Genomic DNA, 26,704 nt, shown 5'->3' with positions numbered 1-26,704 from the left:
TACCTTTTGTGACCACACATGTTAAGGGAGGGGCACTGTTGTTCAGGCCATGCACAATCACACACAAACCCACACACACACACACACACACACACACACACACACACACACGGGGGGGGGGGGGGGGGAGTGTGTGTGTGTGCAGGCGGGCAGGCGGGCGGGCGGGCGGGCGGGCGGGGAGGGGGGGGTTCTGGCCCTGTTACAGATGTTGTCCAAAAATTATGCAGATCGGTACACAGTATCTCTGTAGCCGTTAAATGGAACGGGTATTTCTTACATTGATGCTCCTACATATTAGCATGCAAGCACCAGTTAAAGTTACTTTCCATCCCTCATATACTGTGTGCACAGTGCACATCCCATAACCCACACACTGCACATCATTTTGGAGCTCATATCTTTGAACGGGCAAGGGCTAGTACAATTAACACTTAGAGTCCCAAGCCCCAAGGCCGAACAAGTGCCTGCAGAGAGTGCAATTAACCCACCTCCGATTCCTCCATCAAGTGAGAAAGGTCATTGCCCTTTATATACTGAATAAAGTTCCCCCATATTTTCTCAAACAGCTCTTGTTTGTTTTTGAGAGTGTATGTGATTCTTTCTAATGGAAGGCACAAAGACAGTTCCTTAAACCACTGAGCGATGCTAGGTTTCCCTGTCTTTTTCCATGAAAGGGCGATAACCCTTTTGGCTTGTAGGAACCCAAGATCCAGAAATTTTAGCTTGTTGTTTTTTATCCTATGGCCGATCGGGTAAAGGCCTAATAAGAAGAGTTTTGGATCTAGCTCAATGTTAATAAGTAGTATCCGTTGTAGCTCCTTTCTAACCTCCTCCCAAAACTCCTTTACTCTTGGACATGCCCACAAACAATGGAACAGAGTGCCTTTATCATCGTTACATCTGATACAATCGAATGTGACATTTAGTGGTAATAGTAAGTAAAGTAATAGTAAAGTAATAGTTGCAGGGATAGTTCACCCCCAAAATGACTTTTTTTCCCCTATCGATTAGGCTACTCACCCCATGGATATATTTGAGTTTTTGTCGCATTCCTAATGTCATGTCAAGGTGAACAGCCAACATGATTATGTACTAGGCCACAGATCTCCATCTCAAAATATTTTGTTCCAGGGACCCCCAGAAGCAAAGATCTGAGTTGATATATTCAAAGTTGCGACACACGCTTTCACAATTAAAAATAAATAAATAGCAGATCTACAAGCTCGCTGTGAGCTTGTATATCTGCTATTCGGGAATAGCCAAAGTATAAAATAATGGTTTAAGTGGATAAATTGTACAAATCTAAAATGACACTTTCCCAGTTTTAATGTGTTTTGGTCAAACAAGCTTTCGAAAGCATCTTCCAATATAAACCCAAATGGTCTCGGATATTTCATAAAAGCAAAGCTTAAAGCATTCATTCTGTGATTTCTTCAACTTGTTGCCTGAATGGTGAACAGCAAGAACATAGGTTTAGAATGATGGGTCACAAAGGGTCGTTTCGACCCTGTGTGGTCGAAACGTCCGTCTGTTTGCTACTGCTGGGGGTAGGGCATTCACGAATAGTGATTTTTAGTATTCGAATTATTCAACCTCAAAGTATTAGAATAGTCGAATATTCGACAGGTCTGGCCAAACTGTCAAATACTAAGTAAGTAAAAGGCGTTGTGAGCATGTAGATCTGCTATTTTCACAATATTTATCTATGGAACCGAGTCACATTAAATGTAATACCTACAATTCCAAGTGCTTGTCAGGGTGGGGGTCCCCAGTTCAAATATGTTTATTTTGGGGGTCACAGCCTAAAAAGGTTTGAGAACCCCTGATATAGAGCATTAACAAATTCATCCACCAGGGGCATTGGGAACTCATTCTTATGACTTCCTATCTAGCCAAGCTTTATAAACTACTGTATATATTTTTGGAAGAGAAAACAATAAAAAAATAAAAATAAGCGAATATTCGACTTCGGTGAACAACATCGAATATCGACTTTGATATTCGAATATTGGAACATTCGAATATTTGGTGAATGCCCTAGCTGGGGGAAAACTGAAATAAATTTGGAAGAATTCATTCTACAGTGAGTGCTGGTGTCCTTGTTGTGAAGTTCATTGTTTGCCTGAACCATGCACCCAAGACGAGTGTTTTTTTTGAACTATTTTTCGACGAGTGCTCCTCTTTCCCTTTCTAGAACGATGGTGACCTAAACATGACCATTCCACATTTGTATGTAGAATGATCAGGAACACGTGTTTAGAATTATAACATCAAAACACCATCATAACTTTTGCATAATTGTGCAAATTGTTTAGGAAACATAGCGTGGGGGGCTCCTTTCAAACTGTTTTCACAAATCACAGATTCATAATCGTTACTTTCATGTCTGCGTGTTCCTGTGGTTATGCTGTGATTACGGACGTGTACATTTTAACTTCAGCCTGCGTCCCGGAATTGTATATATTTTACTTGGCAGGTTTGTTTTCTTTTGGGTTCTAAAAGCGTCCATGCAAAGCAAAATCCATCAGTTAAACGTGTTAGAGATGAAGATGTGGAGACTGTGGACTGAGTTGGGTTTTTGACAGTGGTGGGGAAAGTACTCAAATGTTTTACTTAAGTAAAAGCATCAATAGCAGTGTATTATTAGTAGTAAAAGTCCGGAATTCAAAATTTACTTGGGTAAAAGTGCAAATGTATTGGTATCAAAATGTACTTAGTGGGGCACCCGCTGGCCTGGTGGTCAAGGCGCATACCACATACTGGGCTATGATGCCTGCTGGCGTCGCCAGTTCGATTCCCGATCCGGACGACCTTTGCCGCATGTCATTCCCCATCTCTCTCCTCATTTCCTGTCAGTCTACTGTCCTATCAATAAAGGCATAGAAAGCCAAAAAAAAAAAATCACACCCGTGTGAAGTGGAGCTGTGTGTGTGTGTGTGTGTGTGTGTGTGTGTGTGTGTGTGTGTGTGTGTGTGTGTGTGTGTGTGTGTGTGTGTGTGTGTGTGTGTGTGTGTGTGTGTGTGTGTGTGTGTGTGTGTGTGTGTGTGTGTGTGTGTGTGTGTGGATCATGTGTACCGATTTTTGTGACATTTGAAGAAAATATGTAGGAAAAGGAGCAAAAAGTGTGTTTTGGAGAAAATTCAAGATGGCGGAAAATCTATCATGGCGCAAATGGGTGTGGCCTATATGGGGAGATGCGTCATGACCCAAGGAATCCAGGGAATTTTTTTTTTTTAATTTTCTGACCTACGGTTCAAGAGTTACAGGCCAAAACGTAAAGTGGGGTGTTATGGCGCCACCATGCGGCCAAATGACACAATTATTTTTTATTTAATCCTTGAAATCATTATGAACCTCCTCTCCAAGTCTTGAAACTCTAGCCCCTATGGTTTGCGAGAGACAAATAATTGAATGTGAGTTTTTGCGATTCCCATTATAAGTCAATGGGGAAAATTAATTCACTAATAAATTAATATCAATTAAACGATACAACTTTTCTCTTAGAAAAGTAATAGCACACGATTCCCGAGTAAGCCGGTCGATTTGACATATGGCGCGAGTGTGTGGTGGCAAAACTGTGGGACTAGTGGCGTGCCGAAGTTTAGGAAGTTCAGGCTACATACACACACACAGACACACAGACAGACACACACACAGACAGACCCACACAGCCACGTATAGGGAGCTGCACACAGCTCCAAAAATCTTTAAAAAAAAATGTACTTAGTATCATTATGCAGAATGTCCTCTTTTTACAAGTTCTCAAATGTATACAAATCTTTTGAAAATAGCAGATCTACAAGCTCACAATGTTGTGAGCTTGTAGATCAGCTGTAGGCTGTAATGTACAAACTGTAGGGTTGAATGGGTTGAATGTTTTGTAATAATAATTTTAAGAAAATACAATATTCGAACAGTATTACAGTATTCGAAAAATACTCAAAATTGTATCCAAGTACACTTGAGAAAATGCGCTAGTTACTTCATACCACTGGGTGTTTGAAACGTGTGCTCGTTGTTTATGAGTTCTCAAAAGCCAGTTTGCTTTTCTTTGTGGAGAAAATGAACCAAACACATGAGGTTGCTATTACAATTACCCCAGACCGTTCTCAGGGCTCTCCCCTTTCCAAGCGTTCGCTAATGTAACAAACGATTACACATGAATTGGGCTGAGGCCTGACGACATGGGGCTAACAACTGCCAATGCCGTCACGTTATTGTTTGAGATACGTTTCTTTTATCGTCGCTGTCGGGTGGAAACCTTGTATGTCCAAAAAACTGTTAATTTTCAGGAATTGAAAGGGAGGAAATAAAAAAAAAGAACCTGTGAAAAACCTGCGTTCCATTGGATGCATTGTGGTTATTATTTGTCTTGTTAATCATTTTCATTGGTTCAATATTTATTAAAAGAAAATAACTACCTCTATTTTCACTTAAATAGCAGATCTACAAGCTCATGAACACGTCACATCACGGTGTGTTGTGAGCTTGTAGAGTAGATCGGCTATGTTGGCTACTTTTGTGTGACACTGCATTGTGACGAAGTAGTAGGGCGTAGATTTACTGCAAAACATTAAAAAAGAAAATAGTTGACATTTTGACATGCGTACAAGGTTTCTGCAACAAGGTTACTTGCAACGTCGTGTTACCTCACTGGTGAAATATGTACATTCAGACCACTTGAATTGTTTCCATTTCTCGACACTCTTTGAGCCAAACGCGGGGGAAATGACAGGTTTCTTTGAGATTTGGTTGAGAAGCTATCGTGGCCATTCTTTGATCCTCTGACTGTGTGTGCCAGCGGTTTGTGCAGGCTTGCCTTTATAGCTGATGAGACGAGCGTGGAGGTGGGGATAGTTTTACACCTGCTATCATGTTTCACATAAACACCCCACTTTCTGAACCGTTGGTCTTTCTGGGCGTCATGATGACAGTCAGGCACAGAGGGCCCATTAAGACCTGTGGCCCAAATGCTTCCAACAGTTTTCTGAAAAAAAAAAAAAAGAAAAAACGATATTGTCAGTGGTTCTCAAACAAGGAAAATGTATATGTAGTCAAATATATACAGTATATATATTTGTTCTATTTGGCTGCCGAGTCGTGCCGACCCCCCCATCTCAAAATATTTGGTTCCAGGGACCCCCAAAAGCGAATATATATATATATATATATATATATATATATATATATATATATATATATTTATATATACTGTATATAGCAGATCTACAGTACTATCAAGGCGCTTTCCATAGATTGTGCATTACATACATTCACACATACATTCATACACCGATGGTTGAGGAAACCATGCAATGCACCAACCTGCTCACCGGGAGCAACTAGGGGTTCAGAGTCTTGCTCAAGGACTCTTCAACATTAACTCAGAGGGAGCCCGGATTCGAACTGGGAACCCTTCGTGCTCTAATGACGGTTTCTCTACCCCTGAGCTATGCCGCCCCTGCAAGCTCATGGTGCGGCACGAAGTGACAGTCTATGAGCTTGTAGATCTGCCATTTTTGAATAGCCAAAGTAGGCTATAACATAACAGCCAAAGAATAATAGCCAAAGAATAGACAAATATAAAATAATCTAAAGTGAACACGGATGCTTTCCCAGTTTTAATGAGTTAATACTACCTCAGAATCTTCTGTTTCAGATAGATCCCGCTGTTGAACTTTTGACGATCAAGGCCTCCAAGAATGAGGCGATCTACAGGAAAATGGAATCCCGGGGGTGTCGAGAACACTTCACAGGACTGACGGTCACAACACGTTTTTCTCTATTATTTCGTTGCCGTCGGGCAGAAACCTCTTATCTCCATTTTAACTTTTTGGTTTTTCTAAATAGAACGGGTACTATTGTGTATCATTATTTTATGCTTTAACAATTGGAAAATAGCAGATATACAGGCTCACAGCGCGGCACTCGTAGATCTGCTATTTTTGACCCGATTCTATAAGTGTCTTTTGAATCCTAAGTTTTTTTTTTGGAAAAACATAATGTTTCTATATGTCAGCAATCTGGCTAGCCATCGTCAAAGAAAATGTCCTTTTCACTTAGTCTGTTCTTGAGCGACTACTTTGTCAGTGGATCTCAAACCTTTTCATGTGAAGGACCCCCAAAATGATATTTATTTGGCCACGGACCCCCATCTTAAAATATTTAGTTCCTGGGACCACCCAGAAGCAAAATTTGAGTTACAGACGTTCGCTTTGAAAATACATATATTCAAAGATCTGCACACATTTTCACGACTTTTTCAAAAATAGCAGATCTACAAGCTCGCAGCGCGGCACTCGGTGCCGCGCTGTGAGCTTGTATATCTGCTATTTTTCACTGGTTAAAGCATTCAATAATACTAGGCCTCAATTTGAACCCTAAAAAGCAACAGTTTTGGATGAGGTTTTCAGCCGACAGAGACGTCTTGCAGAGGTGGAAAGCAAGCAGTTACAGCTGCTCTAGTTTGTCAGTGTAATGTAAAGTGTAACACCTATTTTCTTTTACAATATTTTCATCACACTGTATTCGTGTCATGTTTTCACTGACGAAAAACGAAATAAAAACTAAGCTATGATGACTTAAACTAAGACTAAATATACTGACAATTTAGTCAACAAATTGAAAACTAGACTGAACTGTTAGGGAGGAACTAGTGGAGAAGAGATCCAGTAGAACTAAAAAGATGAGTCATTTTATGTTTGGTTGCGCTCCGTTGTAATAGCAAAAAATTGCAGATCTACAAGCTCACAGCGTGTTGCGCTGCGACACGGTGTGAGCTTGTAGATAGGCTATTTTCAGCACGCAACCAAGTATAAAATCTGGCATTATGACGCCATCAAGGCCCGCCAACATATATTTTAGTCGACTAAATCAACTGTAGATTTAAAGCGACTAGAACATTTCAGATGACTAAAACAAAATGAAAATGTATTCAAAAGACTAAAATCTAAATCTTCGGTCAAAATCAACACTGAATGACACCATCCAGTAGAGGATATGTATCACTGGTCAAATGAGTGAAAAATCGATCTCAAGGGTAGGTAAATTTAAAATTCCCATCGAAAGGAGGTGTCATTCACTGTAGTGGGTTTTCCCTTTTCTCCTTTGATGTAGCAAGATGCAGGCTGATGAATTGAAAATCCCCAGGACGTTTTGGGGTTTGCCTTTTAGCCTTTGCTGTGCCATGTGCTGTTTACATTCCTGACTAATAAACTATATATATTAAAAATACAAATATGTATTATTACTGTACATTTATTTTGAAGCTACATGTCCTCGTTCTCATTTCTCCCTCCCAGTGTTGATTTCGTCGACTAAAACTATGACGAAAGATGTTTGTCGACCGAGGTTCTTTTCACTGACGAAAACTAAATAAAAACGAAATAAAAACTAAGCTAAAACTAAGACTAAATATATTGACAATTTCGTCAACAAAATAAAAACTAGACTAAAACGTTAGGGAGGGACTAGTGGAGAAGAGTCATTTTATGTTTGGTTGCTCTCAGGTGTTGCGTCTTGAAATTAGCAGATCTACAAGCTCACAACGCGTTGTGAGCTTGTAGATCGGCTATTTTCAGCACGCAACCAAGTGTAGAATCAGTCATTACAATGCCATCAAGGCCTGCCAAAATACATTTTAGTTGACTAAATCAACTGTAGATTTAGTCGCCTAAAATCTTATATCTAGTCGACTAAAAATAGACTAAAACTAAATCTTCTCCGGTGACTAAATTATGACTAAAACTAAAAGACATTTTATTCAAAAGACTAAAACTAAATCAAAATTTGCTGTAAAAAACAACACTGCCCCCTCCTTTGAGGAGCACTTATCACACACGCCGCCAAATGGAGCTTTTAAATGATTCAATTCCAAACTATCTGAAAGTACAAATCAACTGCATGTGTTGTCTCTTCGCTCTAGTTTAATTTCATAGCAACTACTACCAACAGAATAATCCAGACCAAATTCAAATGACGAGTTTTAATTGTCAGGCAATTTCACTTGGCCGAGCCTTAGGCTTGTTACAACAAACCTAACATAAATTAAACATTTGTACAAGACAATAACTTACATTGTTCTCATTACAATTACCACTGGAGAAAAGCACAAGTCTCACACAAGGGAAAGAAATAGCACCATAACTTCATGAAACCGTACTAAATTGTACTAAAAAAAGGTTAACATCTCTATATGAACAAACAACACTGATGTACTTTTACATGACCTCTCATGTTGACAGAATGAATAGCAGTGGTGTAAAGTAACTAAGTACATTTACTTAAGTACAGCACTTAAGTACAATTTTGAGTAAGGGTGCCCTCCCACCAAAATACCTATGAGAGTGGAATCCGCGTTCCGCCAATGCATTTCAATGAAAGTGAAGTGGTTTCATGCCAGCAGAGGATTTCTGCAAAAAACGCTCCCTTCTCATTGAAATGCATTGGCGGGACGCGGATTCCACTCTCATAGGTATTTTGGTGTGAGGGCACCCTTATTTGTACTTTACTTGAGTTTTTCCAATTTCCAATACTTTTACTTCTACTCCACTACATCTCGGATCCAGATATTGTACTTTTACTCCACTACATTTATTTGAAAACCTTAGTTACTAGTTACTTTGCAGATATAAATTATAATATTTGAAATTTGAAAATAGCCGATCTACAAGCTCACAGGGAGCTTGTAGATCTGCCATTTTCAAACATTTAGTACTTTTACTTTTGGTACTTTAAGTACATTTTGATGCCAATACTTTCATACTTTTACTCAAGTACATTTTGTATTCTGGACTTTAACTTGTAACGGAGTATTTCCACTTTGCAGTATTGATACTTTTACTCAAGTAAAACATTTTAGTACTTTTTCCACCACTGATGAATAGAAAGAACACAACTCCTGGTGCAGAGGACAACACTAGCTCCATTAACCTTTGACCTTTTGTGCCGCGTACACACAAGGCCTTACAGCAGTGGTTCTCAACCTTTTCAGGCCACGACCCCCCCCCCCCCCCCCCCCACATTGCGTCATTACTCGCGGTGAAGAGCTAGCCACTGCGAACCCCGACATCTCTCTGTTTTTACTTTCAGACAGATCGACCCATCACCCCGTTCACTGATTGGTGGATCTAGACCAGTCAGTCACAGTGATAGGACTTCACCGTGACTGACTATGATGGCCTCCACTTGTTTACTCACTGTAGGTGGAAAGCTTTACACCTAAGATGTGCTGTGATAGGCTCTTCACCGCAGACTCTGATAAGGGCTTGAGGAATACAATTTTGTGTAACACGGTTCTATGATAAAAATAGCCGATCTGCATGCTCACAACGCCGAGGCGTTGTGAGGCGTTGTCAAATATATATATATTAGTGATGTGTCATTCATGAGTGATTCGTTCATAAGAATCGAATCATTAGCATGACTCGTGAACGATTCGTTCAAATCCCTGAAATGGGTCGTTCACACTTTTGTTCACACCCCCGCCCCTCCCCCTAATAGCCCCGGCCGGCAGACAGGACGCTCCCGCGATTGTGTTTTTTACGGGACGATCGCGCTATGAACGAATCATTTGAACAAATCTTTTGAACGGATCATTACCGTGAACTAAATGATCCGTTCACTGAAATGAACGGGATTATATTTATCTGTAGGCTATATTATATTTTTATTGTAGATTTAATTTTCTTTATTATATCATGAACAATCGGTGGATGCAAAAGTCAAATTTTGCTGCATATATTGTTCTGTATATGTTTGAGTAAGTCACTGTTTAACCGAGTTAGAATCGTACACTGTTTAACCACATTTGAAATCATATCGCTCATCCCTGTCAACAGGCAAGGGTTCCAAAGACTCTTCAACGGAGGAGGAAGGAGACACTGAGGCCACGGGGAAACGTCAGGCTGCTCCTCTGAAAAGACAGAAAAAGAAGACGGCTTCCTCTCTGAGCTCCCCTGAGGCGGTGTCCAAAAAGTATCCAAAGAGAAAGGTGATGAAATCTGACAATGAGCTTGTAGAATAGAACCCTCTTCTCCTCTAGTGCTACATATTATAATTTCTGGTTTAAACCATTTAGGCCTAGAATTATTGAATGCTTTAACCAGTGAAAATTAGCAGATATACAAGCTCTGTCATCTGGAATGCTATGTCATCTGGTGCTTTTTAACATAATATTGATACATTTTTCATGAGGGATCTGTATATAACTGTTTGTTAATTGCAATCGAGGCAAAAGTTTGAAATCGTGATTATTGGTTTGAAATCATATCACCCATCCCTGTCAACAGGCAAGGGTTCCAGAGTCTCTTCAACAGAGGAGGAAGGAGACACAGGGGCCACAGGGAAACGTCAGGCTACTCCTCTGAAAAGACAGAAAGTGAAGACGGCTTCCTCTCAGAGCTCCCCTGAGACTGCGTCCGAGAACACCTCTCCAGACCAAAGTTATTATAGTTTTGGTTTTTATTTCATTTTGCCTTTTGATTAATTTTGTATTTATTTTATTTTTTTTGGATTGGAATTTAAACGGGGCTTAAAGCAACACTAACTTTCCTCAGAAAGAAAAAAAAACTGGGTGCTCGGAAGAATGAAGAAAAAGGTGGTGAAGGTGCTCTTTGGTGGGGAACTGAATGATCAAATGAAAGAGAAAACCAAGGCACTCTTCTAAATGTTAAAAAGCCTTTAATGATTATTACCCAAATCATAATTGAAAATTATTATCCGAACCCGGGTCTCCTGTGCAAAAGCTGAAATTTGTACTGGGCTTTGGCGTTTAAGCGTTGTATTTGACACAACGGACATCTCCCATCTTTGGCGGTGATTGTGTTAATGGAATAGCCTCCTTCCATTACCAGAAATCCTTCGTTTTGTTACTTTTGGTGACTGTTAGGTATTAATTAATTTAGTAGCCTCTGCCACAGATTTCAGAGTTTTACCTTGTTTTTACCGGCAGCTGAAATGCACCGTGTGACCAGTTGTAAACAAACAAACCTGGTCTTAAAAGACGCCTCCCAGTTCTCCGGCTATCCCCTGGCGGTCGCACCGCGTCAGTGCCACATTTCTGTCCGTAAGCGAGAACCATATGTAGGCTACCCTGCGTTTCCCTTCTCCTCGCTGGGTTGAATAAAAGCTAGGGATGCACCGAAAGGCAAATTCTTGTCCGAAACCGAATACCGAATATAGGAAACACTTGGCGGAAAACCAAATAGCCGAATTCTTAATTATATATATATATATATATATATACCGGTATATATATTGTGAGCATGTAGACCGACTATTTTCACAATTTCTGCCTCTAATATGACAATTTTGTTTACTGTTGAGTGAGGAAAACAATGTTGCACATTAACTTAATCATCTGGGAAACCCATCAAAATAATTTGGGGGACCCCCCCTAGGGGGTCCCGGCCCACAGGTTGAGAACCACTGCCTTACACCAGCACAAGATCAGTGTGTGAAAGGTGCGATGTGTACACAGTTTATGCACTCCACAAAATGTCGGAAAAACATGGCAACTGGCTAAATGAACCACATTTAAATATAGCTGATCTACATCTAAAAAAAAAAGGCTTTTTTAATTTCTGCTCGACTTTAAAGGATTAACATAATTATAAATTGGCAACACAGGGCACCATGTCTCTTAGTGAGTTGTCTGACTCAAAATACACAAATCCTTCAAAATATTAGCTTATGGCAAAATATGCCCATAGTCAAGTTTCATAGTGGTCTAGCATAGTTGTGACCAGGGTTTGACTTGTAAAAGAAAACCCCACTAAAGTCTCTGTATGACAAGAGCAAAAGCAGCAGATCTACAAGGCAACAATGCGTCGCATTGCGACGCGGTCGTGAGCTTGTAGATGTACTCTTTTCACTATTTTTGAATAAAACAAAAAAAGTCATGCTAGGGTAAATTGCCACGGTGGGCAACATACCTTTTGAAACTGTGAAATTATCAAACACACACACACACACACACACACACACACACACACACACACACACACACACACACACACACACACACACACACACACACACACACACACACACACACACACACACACACACACACACACACTATCCTAGTCACGGACCAGAGGGGGGTATCAAATGCAGAGGCATGGACCCCCCCTCCAGCAAACTGAACCCTGGTTAAGAGCCACGATGCTTCCAGTGAGAGTTTGCTGTCATTCTCTGATCCCCATCAGCAGCTTTAGTAAGTGTGCCTCCATCACCTGTTGAACTATACAGACAGACAGACAGACAGACAGACAGACAGACAGACAGACAGAGATCTCACATTAATGGCTTTCAGCACTGAGAGAACTCAAACACGATTCAGGATAAGCAAGTAAAACAGAAAGATCAAACAAAACGGAACAAAAAAAGTGGAGACAGAATTGGAACTGGAACACTATGAAATTGAAGCCGATAGATAAATGATCTCCGATTGGATACAATTGGTGTCCCGAACTGACCTTGCAGATTGGATGTTTTCTATAATGTGATTTGTATTGCATGCCGTTATGTTGCTGAAATCAGCTGTGTGGGCTCACAAACAGCATTTGTGTCAGAAGCAGCACAGAGAGTGCATCATTTTCTCCTCTGTGTACAGTTTGATGCTTTCCATCTTACCGTCTACATACCCTCACCAGGAGGCAATGCCGTAAGTTATAATTCATGCAGAAGCCATAATTTCATGTTGCATTGAAATAAGAAGAATAAGTTATGTTAAAATGTGGCAATTTCATGGTTATTTAGTATTACAGATTGTATTTACAAGCTATTGTAAATTGAACCGGACAACGTTTGATGTTGTATTTTGTGTATTGTTTATTTTCAGTTTTTACTCCATGACCTGTACAAATGATGAAGAATCCTCAGTAAAAGGACAAATCTTACTGTACATCACAATTCTGTTCTTTCTATGGGGAATTTGGAGTTTAGCTCGCTGTTGAGCTGAAGTTAAGAGCACCCTTTAGTAGGAACAGCACAAAGATATTTGGTGTAGATGGGAAAAAAGGAGGGGGCAGACCTCTACAGCATGGGTCATCAATATGTCCCTACACAGACAAATGTGTTCGTGGCAAATACCTGGCCTTGTCCATGGCAAATGTTAGATTTCATTTTTTACACACTATTATAATGTTCTTATTTTGATCATAATACCCAATTACTGAATGTCTAGTCTCCAGGTTTTCTTCAGAATATGTATGACGCTTATTTTCAACGACTCTATGGCACAGGAGTCCATTAGAACTTGTGGTTCTCAAATGTTTTATTTGCAAGGACCCCCTTTACTCTGAGTGTGCGCAAATGGAACCAAATGGACCCTTATACATTTGGTTCCATTTGTACACTAAGAGTTACAGACCTGTTATGGTCATTCAGATAATATTACTCATGTTGTATGTCCGTGGCAAAATTTTATTCTGACAAAAATGTCCACCACAAGCCAGCATGGCGATGACCTCTGCTCTACAGTAAGTGGTTATGGTGTTTGAACATACATACCATTCCGATGGCCCATAGCTACAGCCATGTCCATGGCATTGAATCCAGAATCTGATTCGATGGTGGGGTCAGCTCCACTTTCTGCAAGCCAAAATAATGCCAATATCCAATTACTGCACACATTCATATGGTTTAAACATTGTCAAAAGCCATAATGGTTAGCAACTTTATCAATAATAATGCATTAAGCCATCTCCGGATGGAACCAAAATGTTGAGCCTGATTTATACTTTGCCGCACCAAGTGAGTTACGTGCGTCACATGTATCTCACTTTGCGTCTCAATGTGAACAGTAACGTGACGGTGTACATTTAGTGACGGCAGCGTACGCTGTAAATGTCATGTAATCTGAGGCTTGGGATTGACTAATCAAAGCAAACACTGTATGGATTGGAGATACAGTACATATGGAATTGAGAAATGGCTATTGGCTACCATAAGAGATGATTGTAGTCTTTCTTCACTTAACCAGTACTAAAAGCGTTATTCTAGGAATAAACCAAACCTTAAAAATGGAAATGCATCACGGTGTGTTGTGTGCTTATAGACGGGCCGTTATAGAGGGTATGCGCGTGACATCACTGTTGCTGGAAGTTATGTGGGAACATGCCTACTGAGTGGCAAAACACTACTTTCTGCCATTGACAGCCCATACATCCAAACAGAAAAGTCCTATCTAATTGTATTAAACTAAGTTAACTCACCAAGATTGCGGCTGTACTGAAAGCTTGAATTATCCTCTTTCTATCTGCAAAGTTTTTGTTTCATAAAAATCCACCATAGGCATGTTATGAGCTACTTTCTGTCAAGATATTCTGTGCAGGTTTTTATTTTTCCAAGTGTCAGAGTTTGGAAGCACTCGTTTTCAACAACACAACATGATTCCTGCTGCCTCCTGCATTATGTGCAAATTAGAAACAGGTGGTATGCATGCAGGACCGTTGAGTGCAAGGAGCACTTCCAAACACCAATGCTCCATGCTGCTCAATGTTTTGCCACTCAGTCTAGATTAGGGGGGCGGTTCCCAGTGGACGTGCATACCCTCTATTGGCAGAGGACATGGCCACACAATAAAAGTATGAATGGGGCATTAGTTCTCACCTAAGAGGATTTCCACACAGCGTACGTGATTCCCATGGACAGCATACAGAATAGGGGCGCCTCCGTTCTGAAACCCAGAGAGAACGACAGACGGCGTCACCACCACACAACAAGCTCCAAGGGCCCCTGCTGGCTATAGGATCTGTATAGCCAGGTATTCACCTGGTATTCCGTAACCTCAGTAAACTATGCCGAAATCTAACCTTATTTCAAAACGTAACTAGGGCTGTCACAATTATTACATTATCGTCTAATTGCAATTATTTGACATAATCGCGATTATTTTGCATAATCATCATAATAGTTTCCATGTTGATACATTTTCATATATATTTTTTTTAAGTAAAAAATAGTGGAAATAGCAGATCTACAAGCTCACAACGCGTCGCATCGCGACGCGTTGTGAGCTTGTAGATCGGCTATGTCCACTATCAATGTAATTTTTTAGGTAGAAAGTCAAATATTTTAGTAATTTCTTTGTGTATTTAGGTTATGTGTCATATCTACTACCATGTGCAACTTCAAACCCTACAAGCCAAACAGAAATGTAATTGTCAACAACAATTAAATCGTTAATCGCAATTATTTGAGTGACAATTAACTCATTGAATGCCATTTCAAGATGGCCCCCAAGTACCAGACTGCCACTATCCTAGATTTCTAGTGCACGGATCAATTTTTAGTGCACGGATCGTGCACGCCCATGCACCATATATGCATCATATGTGTAGTACTTTTTAACAGCTTTCAAACAAAAAAATCCGCTTGGAAATCCGTTCAGGCATTCATGAGTTACAAGCCTTCAAAGTCAGACAAAACAGCCATTTTTGACATTTTGATAGATGTGTTTGTTTGTTATGGGGCTACACATGCAATTTCACAATTGCGATCATGCCTAATACATTTGAGGCATTTTTAGAATTTTTTTTATAAAAAAAAATTTTGAAAAAAAAAAAAACATTTTTTTTTTTTTTTCAAAATGGCTTCCAACTCGGGAAACTCGGGCTCTGGCAGCCTGGGACTACTGTAATAACTCGGGAAACTCGGGCCTTGGCAGTCAATGAGTTAATCGTCATGTAAAATGTCATGATCGTGACAGCCCTAAACGTAACCACAGTAAAACGGTGCCAAAACCTAATCCTCAACTTAACATCAGTAAAACGATGCCTAACCTTTAACGTATTCATTTGTTTCACTCTCTACCAAATCTCTTTGCTAAAAAAATAGCCGATCATCAAGCTCACAACGCGTCGCGTTCGCGACGCGTTGTGAGCTTGAAGATCTGCTATTTTTTTGGCAAATGTTCCACCCCAGGATAATGTTGTTGGATGTTGGGGATATTTTGTTTATCGCGATAATATCGTAAATCGCAATTTATTTGGTCACAATAACCGTGACATGGTCCCATCCCCAGGACTTACCCAGTCATACTCATTGACGTCGACTCCACAGTCAATGAGCATCTTCACTATGTCAGTGTAACCCTTGCTGCAGGCCAGAGACAAGGCACTCTCCCTGCCTTTGGCCAGGAGGTTCGGGTCGGCACCCTAAAAAGTAGGGGAAAATATATTTTTTTCTTTTTCTATTTTGGTTACATTTGAGGCAGATTAGTGGTGGGCGGTATGGTGATAATTATCGTTGAGACGATACAATGTCTCCACGATATGCCTTTTCAGAGGTATCGTATATATTGTGATACAATTGAGGGAGCCTTGTAAAAAATCCTGTTTAATCGTTAATACAGAGATTCATTGCAGAATTCAATTTAAACCTGCATTTTAGTCTAAATCAGTAGTTCTCAAACTTTAAAATGTCAGCATCTCCACTTAACTCTGACAGTATACAAATGAAACCAAATGGACCCGTAAGGATCCATTTGGTTTCATTTGTATACTGTCAGAGTTACATACTTGTAAAGTTCAATTTAGACCTCCCAAAAGGAACCCAGAGAGTCTAGTTTTTGTCAAGTAACTTGAAAAATAACCATAAAAACCAACATGAAACAAGAATTGTGATGAAATCGTATATACAGCTTGGGAAAATATTGTGATATTGTATTTTTCCATATCGCCCACCCCTAAGGCAGATTCTACAAATGCCTTCTAAATTAATAATAGTTCTCCCACTTTCGAGAATAAAAAAGAAAATCATAAATAACACATGCAAGCTCACAGCGAGCTTGTATATGTTATTTTTGAATAGCCAATGCAAAAACTGAGTCAATTACATGGTTTTTAAGGGGTTACTTGTTCATGAAAAGTTCTTTGGAGTACCAAGGTAAAACACCTTTTACGTCTGACTCATTATTATTATTACCATAAGTAAGAAAATAAGACAATAGAGGCCAGAAGATAACGCTAGTTCTCTACGCTCACATTTTGAAGTAGGAATTCCACCACGGCTATCTGTCCATGTGCAGCGGCCCACATGAGGGGGGTGAAGCCCTCCTCATCTTGAAGGTTGATCACTGTCTCTGTTGAAAACCGACAAGACACAATCCAAACCATAGGTGCTTTATTTGTCCTTAACCCATTTAGGGCCTAGGATTATTGACTGCTTTAACTATTGAAAAATAGCAGATATACAAGCTCACAGCGCGGCACTCTCGGTGCCGCGCTGCGAGCTTGTAGATCTGCTATTTTTGAAAAATCATGATTGATTTTTTTTGCAAGTCTTTGAATATATCTACTTAAAAGCGAACATTTGTAACTCAAATATTTACTTCTGGGTGGTCCCTGGGACAACATATTTTGAGATGGGGGTCCGTGGCCAAATATCTGTAATTTTGGGGGTCCTTGACATGAAAAGGTTTGAGAACAGCATGATTTAGAGGAAGGATTTAGAAGTCGGGTCAAAGATCAGGTCAAAGATATTCAAAGACTTGCACTCATTTTCACGATTTTTCAAAAATAGCAGATCTACAAGCTCGCAGCGCGGCACTCGGTGCTGCGCTGTGAGCTTGTATATCTGCTATTTTTCTAAAGTTAAAGCATAAAATAATGGTTAAAGTGGTTAAAATCTAACGCGACTCGGGCGCGTTCCAGGTATTTGAGAGTTAAAGTAGGCATCAGGACACACACAGTCACACACAGATAACACAGATACAGACACAGACACAGATAAATACACAATCCACGGACATATCACAATCACACAATACATGGAGCCGTCTGCTCATAGCATGCTGTACTGTGTTGCGCGATCATCTTCACAGAGGATCACGAGGTCTCCGATTTCTTTTGCATCATATGTGTAGTACTTTTTAACAGCTTTCAAACAAAAAAATCCGCTTGGAAATCCGTTCAGGCATTCATGAGTTACAAGCCTTCAAAGTCAGACAAAACAGCCATTTTTGACATTTTGATAGATGTGTTTGTTTGTTATGGGGCTACACATGCAATTTCACAATTGCGATCATGCCTAATACATTTGAGGCATTTTTAGAATTTTTTTTATAAAAAAAAAAATTGATTTTTTTTTTTTTTTTTTTTTTTTTGTGAGGATCACGAGGTCTCCGATTTCTTTTCACATTGCTAAAAGAGTTGTGCACGTGCAACCACAATAGAGAATATTCGGCATAAACCATCCACACACACACAGGAACCCCCCCCCCCCCACACACACACACACAGTAGTGCTGTTGCGCAGCCTCCATGACCACCGCTCAGTTCACACAGGTGTGATTTTTAAGTGTAGCAACCGTAAAAACAGCACATTATAGGTAAACAGCGCTCTTGTTTTACATTCTACAGACCAGAAGACAGCTGGCCTTGTTCAGGTGTTTTATAGACGGTTGCGTCCCCTCGAAAATGAGCACTTGCCCGGTCGGGCAACCTGAAAGCAAACTTCACCTGCCCCAAGGTTTTATTTACCTGCCGGGGGCAGGTGGGCAAGCCTTAGCGTCAATGCCTGGCCTATAACAGGTGCATTCTATCCCTAGTATTAGCTTTCCCCTTCTTAAGTACCCGGGTTTCATACATTGATGTCAAACTCTCAATGACAAGATGACATCTGAGTTGACAAAGAGCTGTTTACCTTGTTCTATCCTACTGGCCAGGAACACCATTTCCCCCTGGGCTGCCAGCTGATGAATAGACAGGGCTGATGATGATGAGGAGAAGAAGACATGAATGAGAGAGTTTAACATATTGCATGGTGTCACTACACTACTGAAGTACAGTCAAATATACAGTAACATCACCACACCACACACAGAAGAAAAATGTCTGCATATACTGTTTGTAAAGGGCGAGGTCGCATGTCACCCTGAGGTCGCAAGTCACCCTGAGGTGTCTTACTAGTATATTCCATTCGTGACAATGACTGGTGTGGTGTCACCATGTAGACTGCAAGCTTACTTTACAGAATAAATGGTAGCCTAATAATGGTTCCACAGTGAGCCAAAATGCTACTGGGCTTGGTGGTGTGTGTGTGTGTGTGTGTGTGTGTGTGTGTGTGTGTGTGTGTGTGTGTGTGTGTGTGTGTGTGTGTGTGTGGTCGGTGTGGGACGTGGACATGGGATTGAACTTGAAGCGTGCGGAGTAAACTCTTTTCTATTGGCTTTTCTTTCGTTGTTAGGTCGTATTCGGGTTGTTCTAGTCGTAAAATCGGGGCGTTTCGAGAATAATTAAGGGCGTGTTGTTTAAATTTCAGCCTGCGCATTTATCAACGCTGAGATCAAATGTACGCCCGGTGTGTCTATTTAGGACGTGTTCGTAAATGCAACTTGAACGTTGGCATATGCAACATTTGGGGGAAGAAATACACTGTTTTTTACACTTCATTGATAAATGAGGGCCATGATGTCTACTCACAGTGCACCAGCAGGGGTGTGGAGGAGACCTCGTTGCCTCGGTGCTTGTTGGTGAGTGTGGTGGACTGTTTGATGGGGCTGAAGTGCTTGGTGGTGGACGGAGTGTAGACGTGACGCACTTGGATTCCTGGCGAAGGCGACGTCTGGATGTTACACTCCGCTGGGGGGAGAAAAGGACAAAGTGGAAAAAACTGTTCATGTGTCTTACTTGGAATATATTTTGTTATTAAATCACAAGTTCTCCAGCACGGACTCCTTACTTCTTTTAACATAGAAGAACAAGTTAAGGATTACTCTGTTACGAAGAGGAGGACGGTGGTTCCTAGATCAGTGGTTCTCAAACCTTTTAATTTCAAGGACCCCCATAACTCAAGAGTGTACAAATGGATACAAATGAACCCCATCATGGAACCCTTAGAGTCCCTGGACCCCAGTATGAGAACTACTGTCCTAGAATTGTTTATAAATTACACACTGGTATCGGATCTGTACTCGGTATTAGGGATGGGACCATATGAACATTTCATGTCACGATTACTGTGACCAAAGAAATTGAGATTCACGATATTATCGCAATAATCAAAATATCCCCAACATCCATTATCCTGGGGCAGAAGGTTTGCCAAAAAAATTACCGATCTACAAGCTCACAACGCATCGCGTTGTGAGCTTGTAGACCGGCTATTTTTTGGCAAAGAGATTTGGTAAAAAATACGTTATTTCCACGTTAATTTTAACAATTATAGAGGGTTTAAAATGGTACTGCATATGCAGCTCGGCAAATAAAAGGTAATTTCCAGATAAATTAAAATCTTCACGATACGATTATCGTCCCATCCTTACTCGGTGTCGACTGACAGGGTTCCCACACATTTTTACGAATTAATTTCCAAAACTTTTCCAGAATATTTAACCCAATTTCCAGGACTATATAACAATAACTCAGCTCAATAACAGGTCGCTTACTCCTATGCGCAATGCCTGCCCAAAGACAGGAAGTGTATGCCAGTGGTTCTCAACCTTGTCAGGCCGTGACCCCGAAATAATCATGTTTTATCTGGGGACCCGGCACCCTGACGAGCACTAAGAGTTGAGGAATTTTGTAAAAAAGAGGTTCTATTGTGAAAATAGCAAATCTACATGCTCACAACGCCTCGCGTTGCGAGGCGTTGTGAGCATGTAGATCGTTGTGAGCACGTAGGTTTTCACAATTTCAGCCTCTATATATTTGACAATTTGGCCCATGTTTAATTTGTCATTTCAGATGTATTAACAAAATCAATAACCAAAGACAATGCATAGCTATTTTTTCCAGGACCCTTGATAAATTCCAAAACTTTTCCAGTACTGGAAAAAAAATTGTCTAATTTCAAAATATTTCCAGGAATTTCATGACCGTGGGAACCCTGGACTGATATTCACGTTACTGGTGTTGGAATCGGGAAGGGAAAGAATGGCATCGGCGGTACATCTCTCGTCAAATCCCCTGAGCGTTAAAGCTTACCTTTGAACAGAACCGAAGCCACCTCCAGATCCGAGTTGACCTGGTCCTGGATGTTCTTGCTGTCCTCCTCGTTGAGCGACTTGACGAAGCGGGAGCACACGTTCATGTCGAAGCGGTTGGGCAGGATGAACTTGATGCCCATGGCCACGTTCTGCGTGCCGCCGGGGTCGTCCGGGCCGGCGCCCACCGCCTAGATGGGACGATATGTGAACGTGTCATAGGGGTGGGCGATATGGTGATAATTATCGCTGAGACGATACAATGTCTCCACGATATGCCTTTTCAGAGGTATCGTATATATCGTGATACAATTGAGGGAGCCTTGTAAAACATCCTGTTTAATCGTTAATACAGAGATTCATTGCATAATTCAATTTTAACCTACATTTTGGTCTGAATCAGTAGTTCTCAAACTTTAAAATGTCAAGGTCTCCACTTAACAGTATACAAATGAAACCAAATGGACCCGTAACAGGTCCATTTGGTTTCATTTATATACTGTCAGTTACATAATTGTAAAGTTCAATTTAGACCTCCCAAAAGGAACCCAGAGAGTCTAGTTTTTGTCAAGTACCTTGAAAAATAACCATAAAAACCAACGTGAAAAAGAATCGTGATAAAATCGTGTATCGTGATACAGCTTGGGAAAATATTGTGATATTGTATTTTTCCATATCGCCCACCCCTAACGTGTCATGTCACAATTATTGTGACCAAAGAAATCGCGATTTACAATATCATCGCGATAATCAGAATATCCCACAACATCCGTTATCCTGGGGCGGAACATTTTGCAAAAATAGCAGATCTACAAGCTCACAACGCATCGCAACACGACGCGTTGTGAGCTTGTACTGTAGATCGATCGGTTCTTTTTTGGCAAAGAGATTTGGTAGAGTGTGAAAGAAATACTGTATCAAGTACGTATATTATAAGTATGTTTTACCAATAGAGGGTTTAAATGGTACCGGATATGTTTTACCAATAGAGGGTTTAAATGGTACCGGATATGTTTTACCAATAGAGGGTTTAAATGGTACCGGATATGATATACCAATAGAGGGTTTAAATGGTACCGGAGATGCAGCTCGGCAAATAAAAGGTGAATTGATCCCTCATCCCAGTGCATGACGGAGGATAATTTCACGCTAAATGTAAATCTCCACGATACGATTAGTGTTTTTTAATCACGATAAATGGTAATATCACTTATGGTCCCCTCCCTACCTCCGTCTTGATGGTGGTGAGGTCTGGCAGCACGCAGATGCCCTCCATGTCCTCTGGCGTCCTCTCGCTGTCCATCACTAGGGCTGTCACAATCATGACATTTTACATGACGATTAATTGTCACTCAAATAACTGTGATTAACGATTTAATTGTGTTTCTGTCGTTGACAATTACATTTCTGTTTGGCTTGTAGGCTTTGAAGTTGCACATGGTAGTAGATATGACACATAACCTAAATACACAAAAGAATTACTAAAATATTTGACTTTCTACTTAAAAAATTACATTGATAGTGGAAATAGCCGATCTACAAGCTCACAACGCGTCGCATGCTATTTCCAAAAGAAAATAACTTTAAAAAAATATATATGAAAATGTATCAACATGGAAACGATTGTGACGATTATGAAAAATAATCGCGATTATGTCAAATAATTGTGATTAGACAATTATGTAATAATTGTGACAACCGTACTCCTCACTGGCCCTGGCCAGGGGCTGGCGCTGTCACGATAGCAGATATTAAATCGACGATTCATTGTCACAAACATGATTGCGATTGAGGATTTAATTGTGCGTTTGGCATTGCGCCTTGGATAGGAACATATGAATACAATTGTAATTTCCGTTTTTTTAGGCTTCATAATAAGAAATCTGCTTATGGCAGATTAACTTAAATATCCAAAGCAATTACTGACACATTTAATATTTTTACACTTTAAAAAAAGAAAAGTAAAAATAGCGGAAAATAGCAGATCTACAAGCTTATAATACAAACAAACATGTTGTAAGCTTCTGTAGATCTGCTATTTCCATTGTTGTTTGAAAATGTATGAACATGGAAACGATTGTGACAATTTATGCAAAACAATGATGTCAATGAATTGGAATTATGCGACAATGTAATAATTGTGACAGGCCTACCAGGGGCTGGGGCTGGTAAGAGATGCTGAGGCCGGGTGGATCTGTCACTGGTCACTGGAGTCAGTGTGGCACTAAGAGAGAGAATCAAGAACAACCAGGTTTGGGTTAGGGTTTGGGTTAGGGTTAGGGTTAGGGTCAGATCGTGCAAAGAATCCTGTAATGACAAACTCAATTCAAGTAGAAATAAAGACCAGCGGTTCTCAAAGTGGGATCAAGGCCAGAGTTCCAAATAGACCCTTATTTACAGGTCTGTATTTGAGATTTAGTCGATAACTTCAATACAAAGGGTATAGTTTTCCATTCTTAGCAGAAATAGGAACGTGCTGACACAGGGGAGGGAAGTATAATAGCCATAGTGCACGATTATGATGGTCATTATGAATCATTGTGTATTGTGAAGTCTACTAACTTACTAAGACAGAGTATCCCTGTGTTTACATTTGTGCAAAACCGTGTGAGCTAAACCTAACCAAGCAGTGAATTTATAGACATTTCACGATAGCCAAACAATATTGAACAACCACTGTCTCCTTCATACGCTTTACATTGATTGACAGTTATGTACTTAGAATAGATGCTCAGCTAAAGCGACCTACAGATAATGTGCAACGTTAGCGAGTTAGCGACCACTTAGCCAGCTGAAAGTAGCCATAAATTATAACTTCCAGCAGAGATCGCTAATATTCGGACGTTATTAGCGATCTCTGCTGGAAGTTATAATTTATGGCTAAGCTGAAAGCTGCACTAGCTAGCATGATGTCAACATTGCAAGTTAATATTACATAAACCTAACTGACCCTCGCTAACCCAAAAAGAATCAGCCAACACACTCTTATAAAACATGGAAAATTATTACCCGACAAGGCATTGCAGTTTGTATGGAGATCTAGTAGATCTTTGTAAAGATATGTCTGTACCACTGAGCTGTCCAGTGTCTGCTGCTCTTTGTTTTGGTCGATGTACGCATGCGCAGCGAGGACCAGACTGCATTCCGTGTGCCTGACTACAAATTAATAACATATGATTAATAATCATCGTCATAAAAATAACAACAACAATTATTACCCCAAATAAATCTTCTTGGGTCCCTGGCATATCTTTTCAAATGGGGATCTGTTGGCTAATATAGCCTATGAATATAGCCTAATTTGGGGGTCCTTGATTGATTGATTGATTGATTGATTGATTGATTGATTGATTGATTGATTGATTGATTGATTGACTGACTGAAGACTTTATTGGTAGTTTGCAGATATGGAAGGTACAGTTTCATTACGGTACAGTTCACTGGTACAAGGTCAACTAAAAGGGGATCCTAATAAGCAGGAGGGAGAAATCTGCTCCTAATAATCTCTTCAGCTTTTTTATTCAGGAGGAAAACTTTATGTATCGCATATAACATTGAATGACAGACAGATGGAACAGTACTATGCAGAGGATAACATCAATAGCCAAAGAAAAAGAAAGAAAACAATAGTCATAAGGAAGAAAGCATGTCTATAAACAGTGGAAAAGGGGAGGTGAGTACTGAGTATGGGCTTACAAGTCTCGAGTAGCAGCCACCTGTAAGTAACATTTCAGACCGATTTTAAAGGAAGTTTAGGAGTACTAGGCCTATAGCAGGAGAACGAATTTGAACCTTTTTTGGAGCCAAATATGGGTTGAACATGATCTGTGGAGCTGTAATTGTAAAGGTGGACATCCTTGAAATTTTGGAAGTGTTTCTATTTTGTCAGGTACATGGGTATCTTAGAGGTATCTTGTACTCCAGGCCCATTGCAAGATGCTGTACTCTGTCAGCTACCGTGAGCCACCCATGCACACTTAGTGATAAGGTGAGCCAGAGAAGGAAGGTCAAGCATGATCCTTATCAGTTTGTTTTGGGCTTTTTGGAGCTTTAATTTTAAGGCATTTGGGGAATCACAATGCCATATGTGGACTCCATAGTCAACTAGGGGCAGAATGAATTTATTGCTATGACATGAAAAAGTTTGAGAACAAAACTCTGCAGCAGAAATGTGAAGGGCCAAAGACTGATTGCTCTGCATTTTCAACAAATAAAATACATCTGGACTCCTACCACATTCAACTTCAACTTTGTTGTCAGTTTGTCACATCACAGGTTTGGTTTACAGGTACTAAAACATGGTTGAATTCATTGCCATTCAAGGTCCCACTTTCACTTTCCAAAAAGAGGGGAAATAGAGGAGGACAGAAAAGAAAGAAAAACAGGTAAGATATATTATATCTTACCTTATTATATATTATATAAGTATTATGACCTGTGCAGAGTGAAATATATGCATGCATTGCATGAACAAAAAAAGGGCAATGGAATTGCCATTGTTGTCATATGCAGGAATAGGCCTATGCTCCAATGAAACATGCATCCAACATTTTACAGGCTTCAAGGTTCTAATCCTATGTGAACTGGAAGTGGAATATGTTGCAATGCTGCCTTCAACACCAACTTAACACTTGTTTAAGGGATCACGGTCGTGGATTATGGATCATGCCTACAATCTCCCCCAGTGTGGAGGTCACTTTTGATCAGACGATAGACCAAATTATACATATGCATGTACATTTTGGAGAATTGGTTTTCATGTTAGCGTTCAAGTTCATCAAATTTTGAAGACACAAAAAGATATACATGGGTTTAAAGATGTTTGATATGGGGGAAAAGGGGGGTAAACTGTCAAGCATGTGGCTTAAAATTGTCTTAAAGTTGTAAAAATATTGTGAAATCTATATCTTTGAGGTGGATATTATCTGTGAATTTATAAGGTTCAGAGGCTTTCCCCTTCACTGGTCAAAGTTGCCACACACTAAGCTGATTTAGGGGCTATTCCAAATATTTCTTTGGAATCTGTCAAATCCCTCTGTACAGAGTGAAAACAGCATTCACTTATATGCCATTGCTTTGCACTTGATTATTTACTTTCTAAGCATTATTTTCAAGGCCTTTTAGGCCAATGGTATTATCAACTGAGCCTATATATTATTTAACTATGGGTAAACCATATTGAGTAGCCTTTTATGTATTTATTTACATCATAGCTTATAACAAAACAACCATAAGACTTTTATTTCAATGTTTCTATGCATGCTTTCCTTCAAAATGTAAAAAACAATCATTATATTATGTATAGGCTTTGAATATATGGTATGAAACTGAAAGATAGTAATACTCTTTTTTCTTTTTGATAGAATCTATGGAGAGCAGAGACGTGCTGGCCATTGGGAAAAGCGGGACAACTCCCCAACGGCCGGTTCATTCCCGGCCTTTAGGAAAAAAAATTAAATAAAATGTCGGCCTTCGTTCCATTTTGGGGGCTGGGCGGCCAACAAAGTAAATCGTCACTGTCGGGCAGAAACCTTGTATCTCCAAGTTTCAAATTTGTAATTTTTTTTTGCAAAGCAAAGCCCTGCTTCATCATACAAGGTCGTTGCACAAAAGTAGTGAAAACAGCAGATCTACAAGCACACAACGCCTCGCACCGCGAGGCGTTGTGTGCTTGTAGATCGGCTGTTTTCACTAGTTTAAATCATTTTTAAAATGATAAATACAAAACAAACGGTTTTGGACATACAAGGTTTCCACCCGACAACGACGAAA

The 26,704-nt window shown here is 40.1% G+C and overlaps 1 protein-coding gene across 1 annotated transcript; it reads right to left on the bottom strand.

Annotated features, from left to right (window-relative positions):
* Positions 1–12,052: 12,052 nt before the first annotated feature.
* On the bottom strand, positions 12,053–24,030 carry ankra2 (ankyrin repeat, family A (RFXANK-like), 2). Its single transcript, XM_080743032.1, has 11 exons — positions 23,942–24,030; positions 23,086–23,156; positions 22,161–22,243; positions 20,934–21,123; positions 19,431–19,589; positions 18,652–18,717; positions 16,992–17,089; positions 16,038–16,163; positions 14,617–14,683; positions 13,516–13,596; positions 12,053–12,244 (listed from the first exon to the last, which is right to left on the bottom strand). The coding sequence occupies exons 3-11, from the start codon at positions 22,233–22,235 to the stop codon at positions 12,189–12,191; spliced, it is 918 nt and encodes a 305-aa protein (XP_080599158.1). The 5' UTR covers positions 22,236–22,243; positions 23,086–23,156; positions 23,942–24,030; the 3' UTR covers positions 12,053–12,188.
* Positions 24,031–26,704: the final 2,674 nt, after the last annotated feature.

The sequence above is a fragment of the Nannobrachium achirus genome (genome assembly GCF_963921795.1).
Source record: "Nannobrachium achirus genome assembly, chromosome: 15".
Lineage (NCBI taxonomy): Eukaryota > Metazoa > Chordata > Actinopteri > Myctophiformes > Myctophidae > Nannobrachium > Nannobrachium achirus.
The sequence above is the reverse complement of the archived record's forward strand: the minus strand, read 5'-3'. Positions and strand labels throughout refer to the sequence as shown.

What these genes read in the sequence shown, in the direction of transcription:
- ankra2 (XM_080743032.1), bottom strand. Translation starts at nt 22,235, where the DNA reads ATGGACAGCGAGAGGACGCCAGAGGACATGGAGGGCATCTGCGTGCTG. An exon ending in GGCCAGTAGGATAGAACAAG is followed by an intron (nt 17,090 to 18,651) that starts GTAAACAGCTCT and finishes GGTTTTCAACAG; the next exon opens with AGACAGTGATCAACCTTCAA. An exon ending in CTGTGTGGAAATCCTCTTAG is followed by an intron (nt 13,597 to 14,616) that starts GTGAGAACTAAT and finishes TTTGGCTTGCAG; the next exon opens with AAAGTGGAGCTGACCCCACC.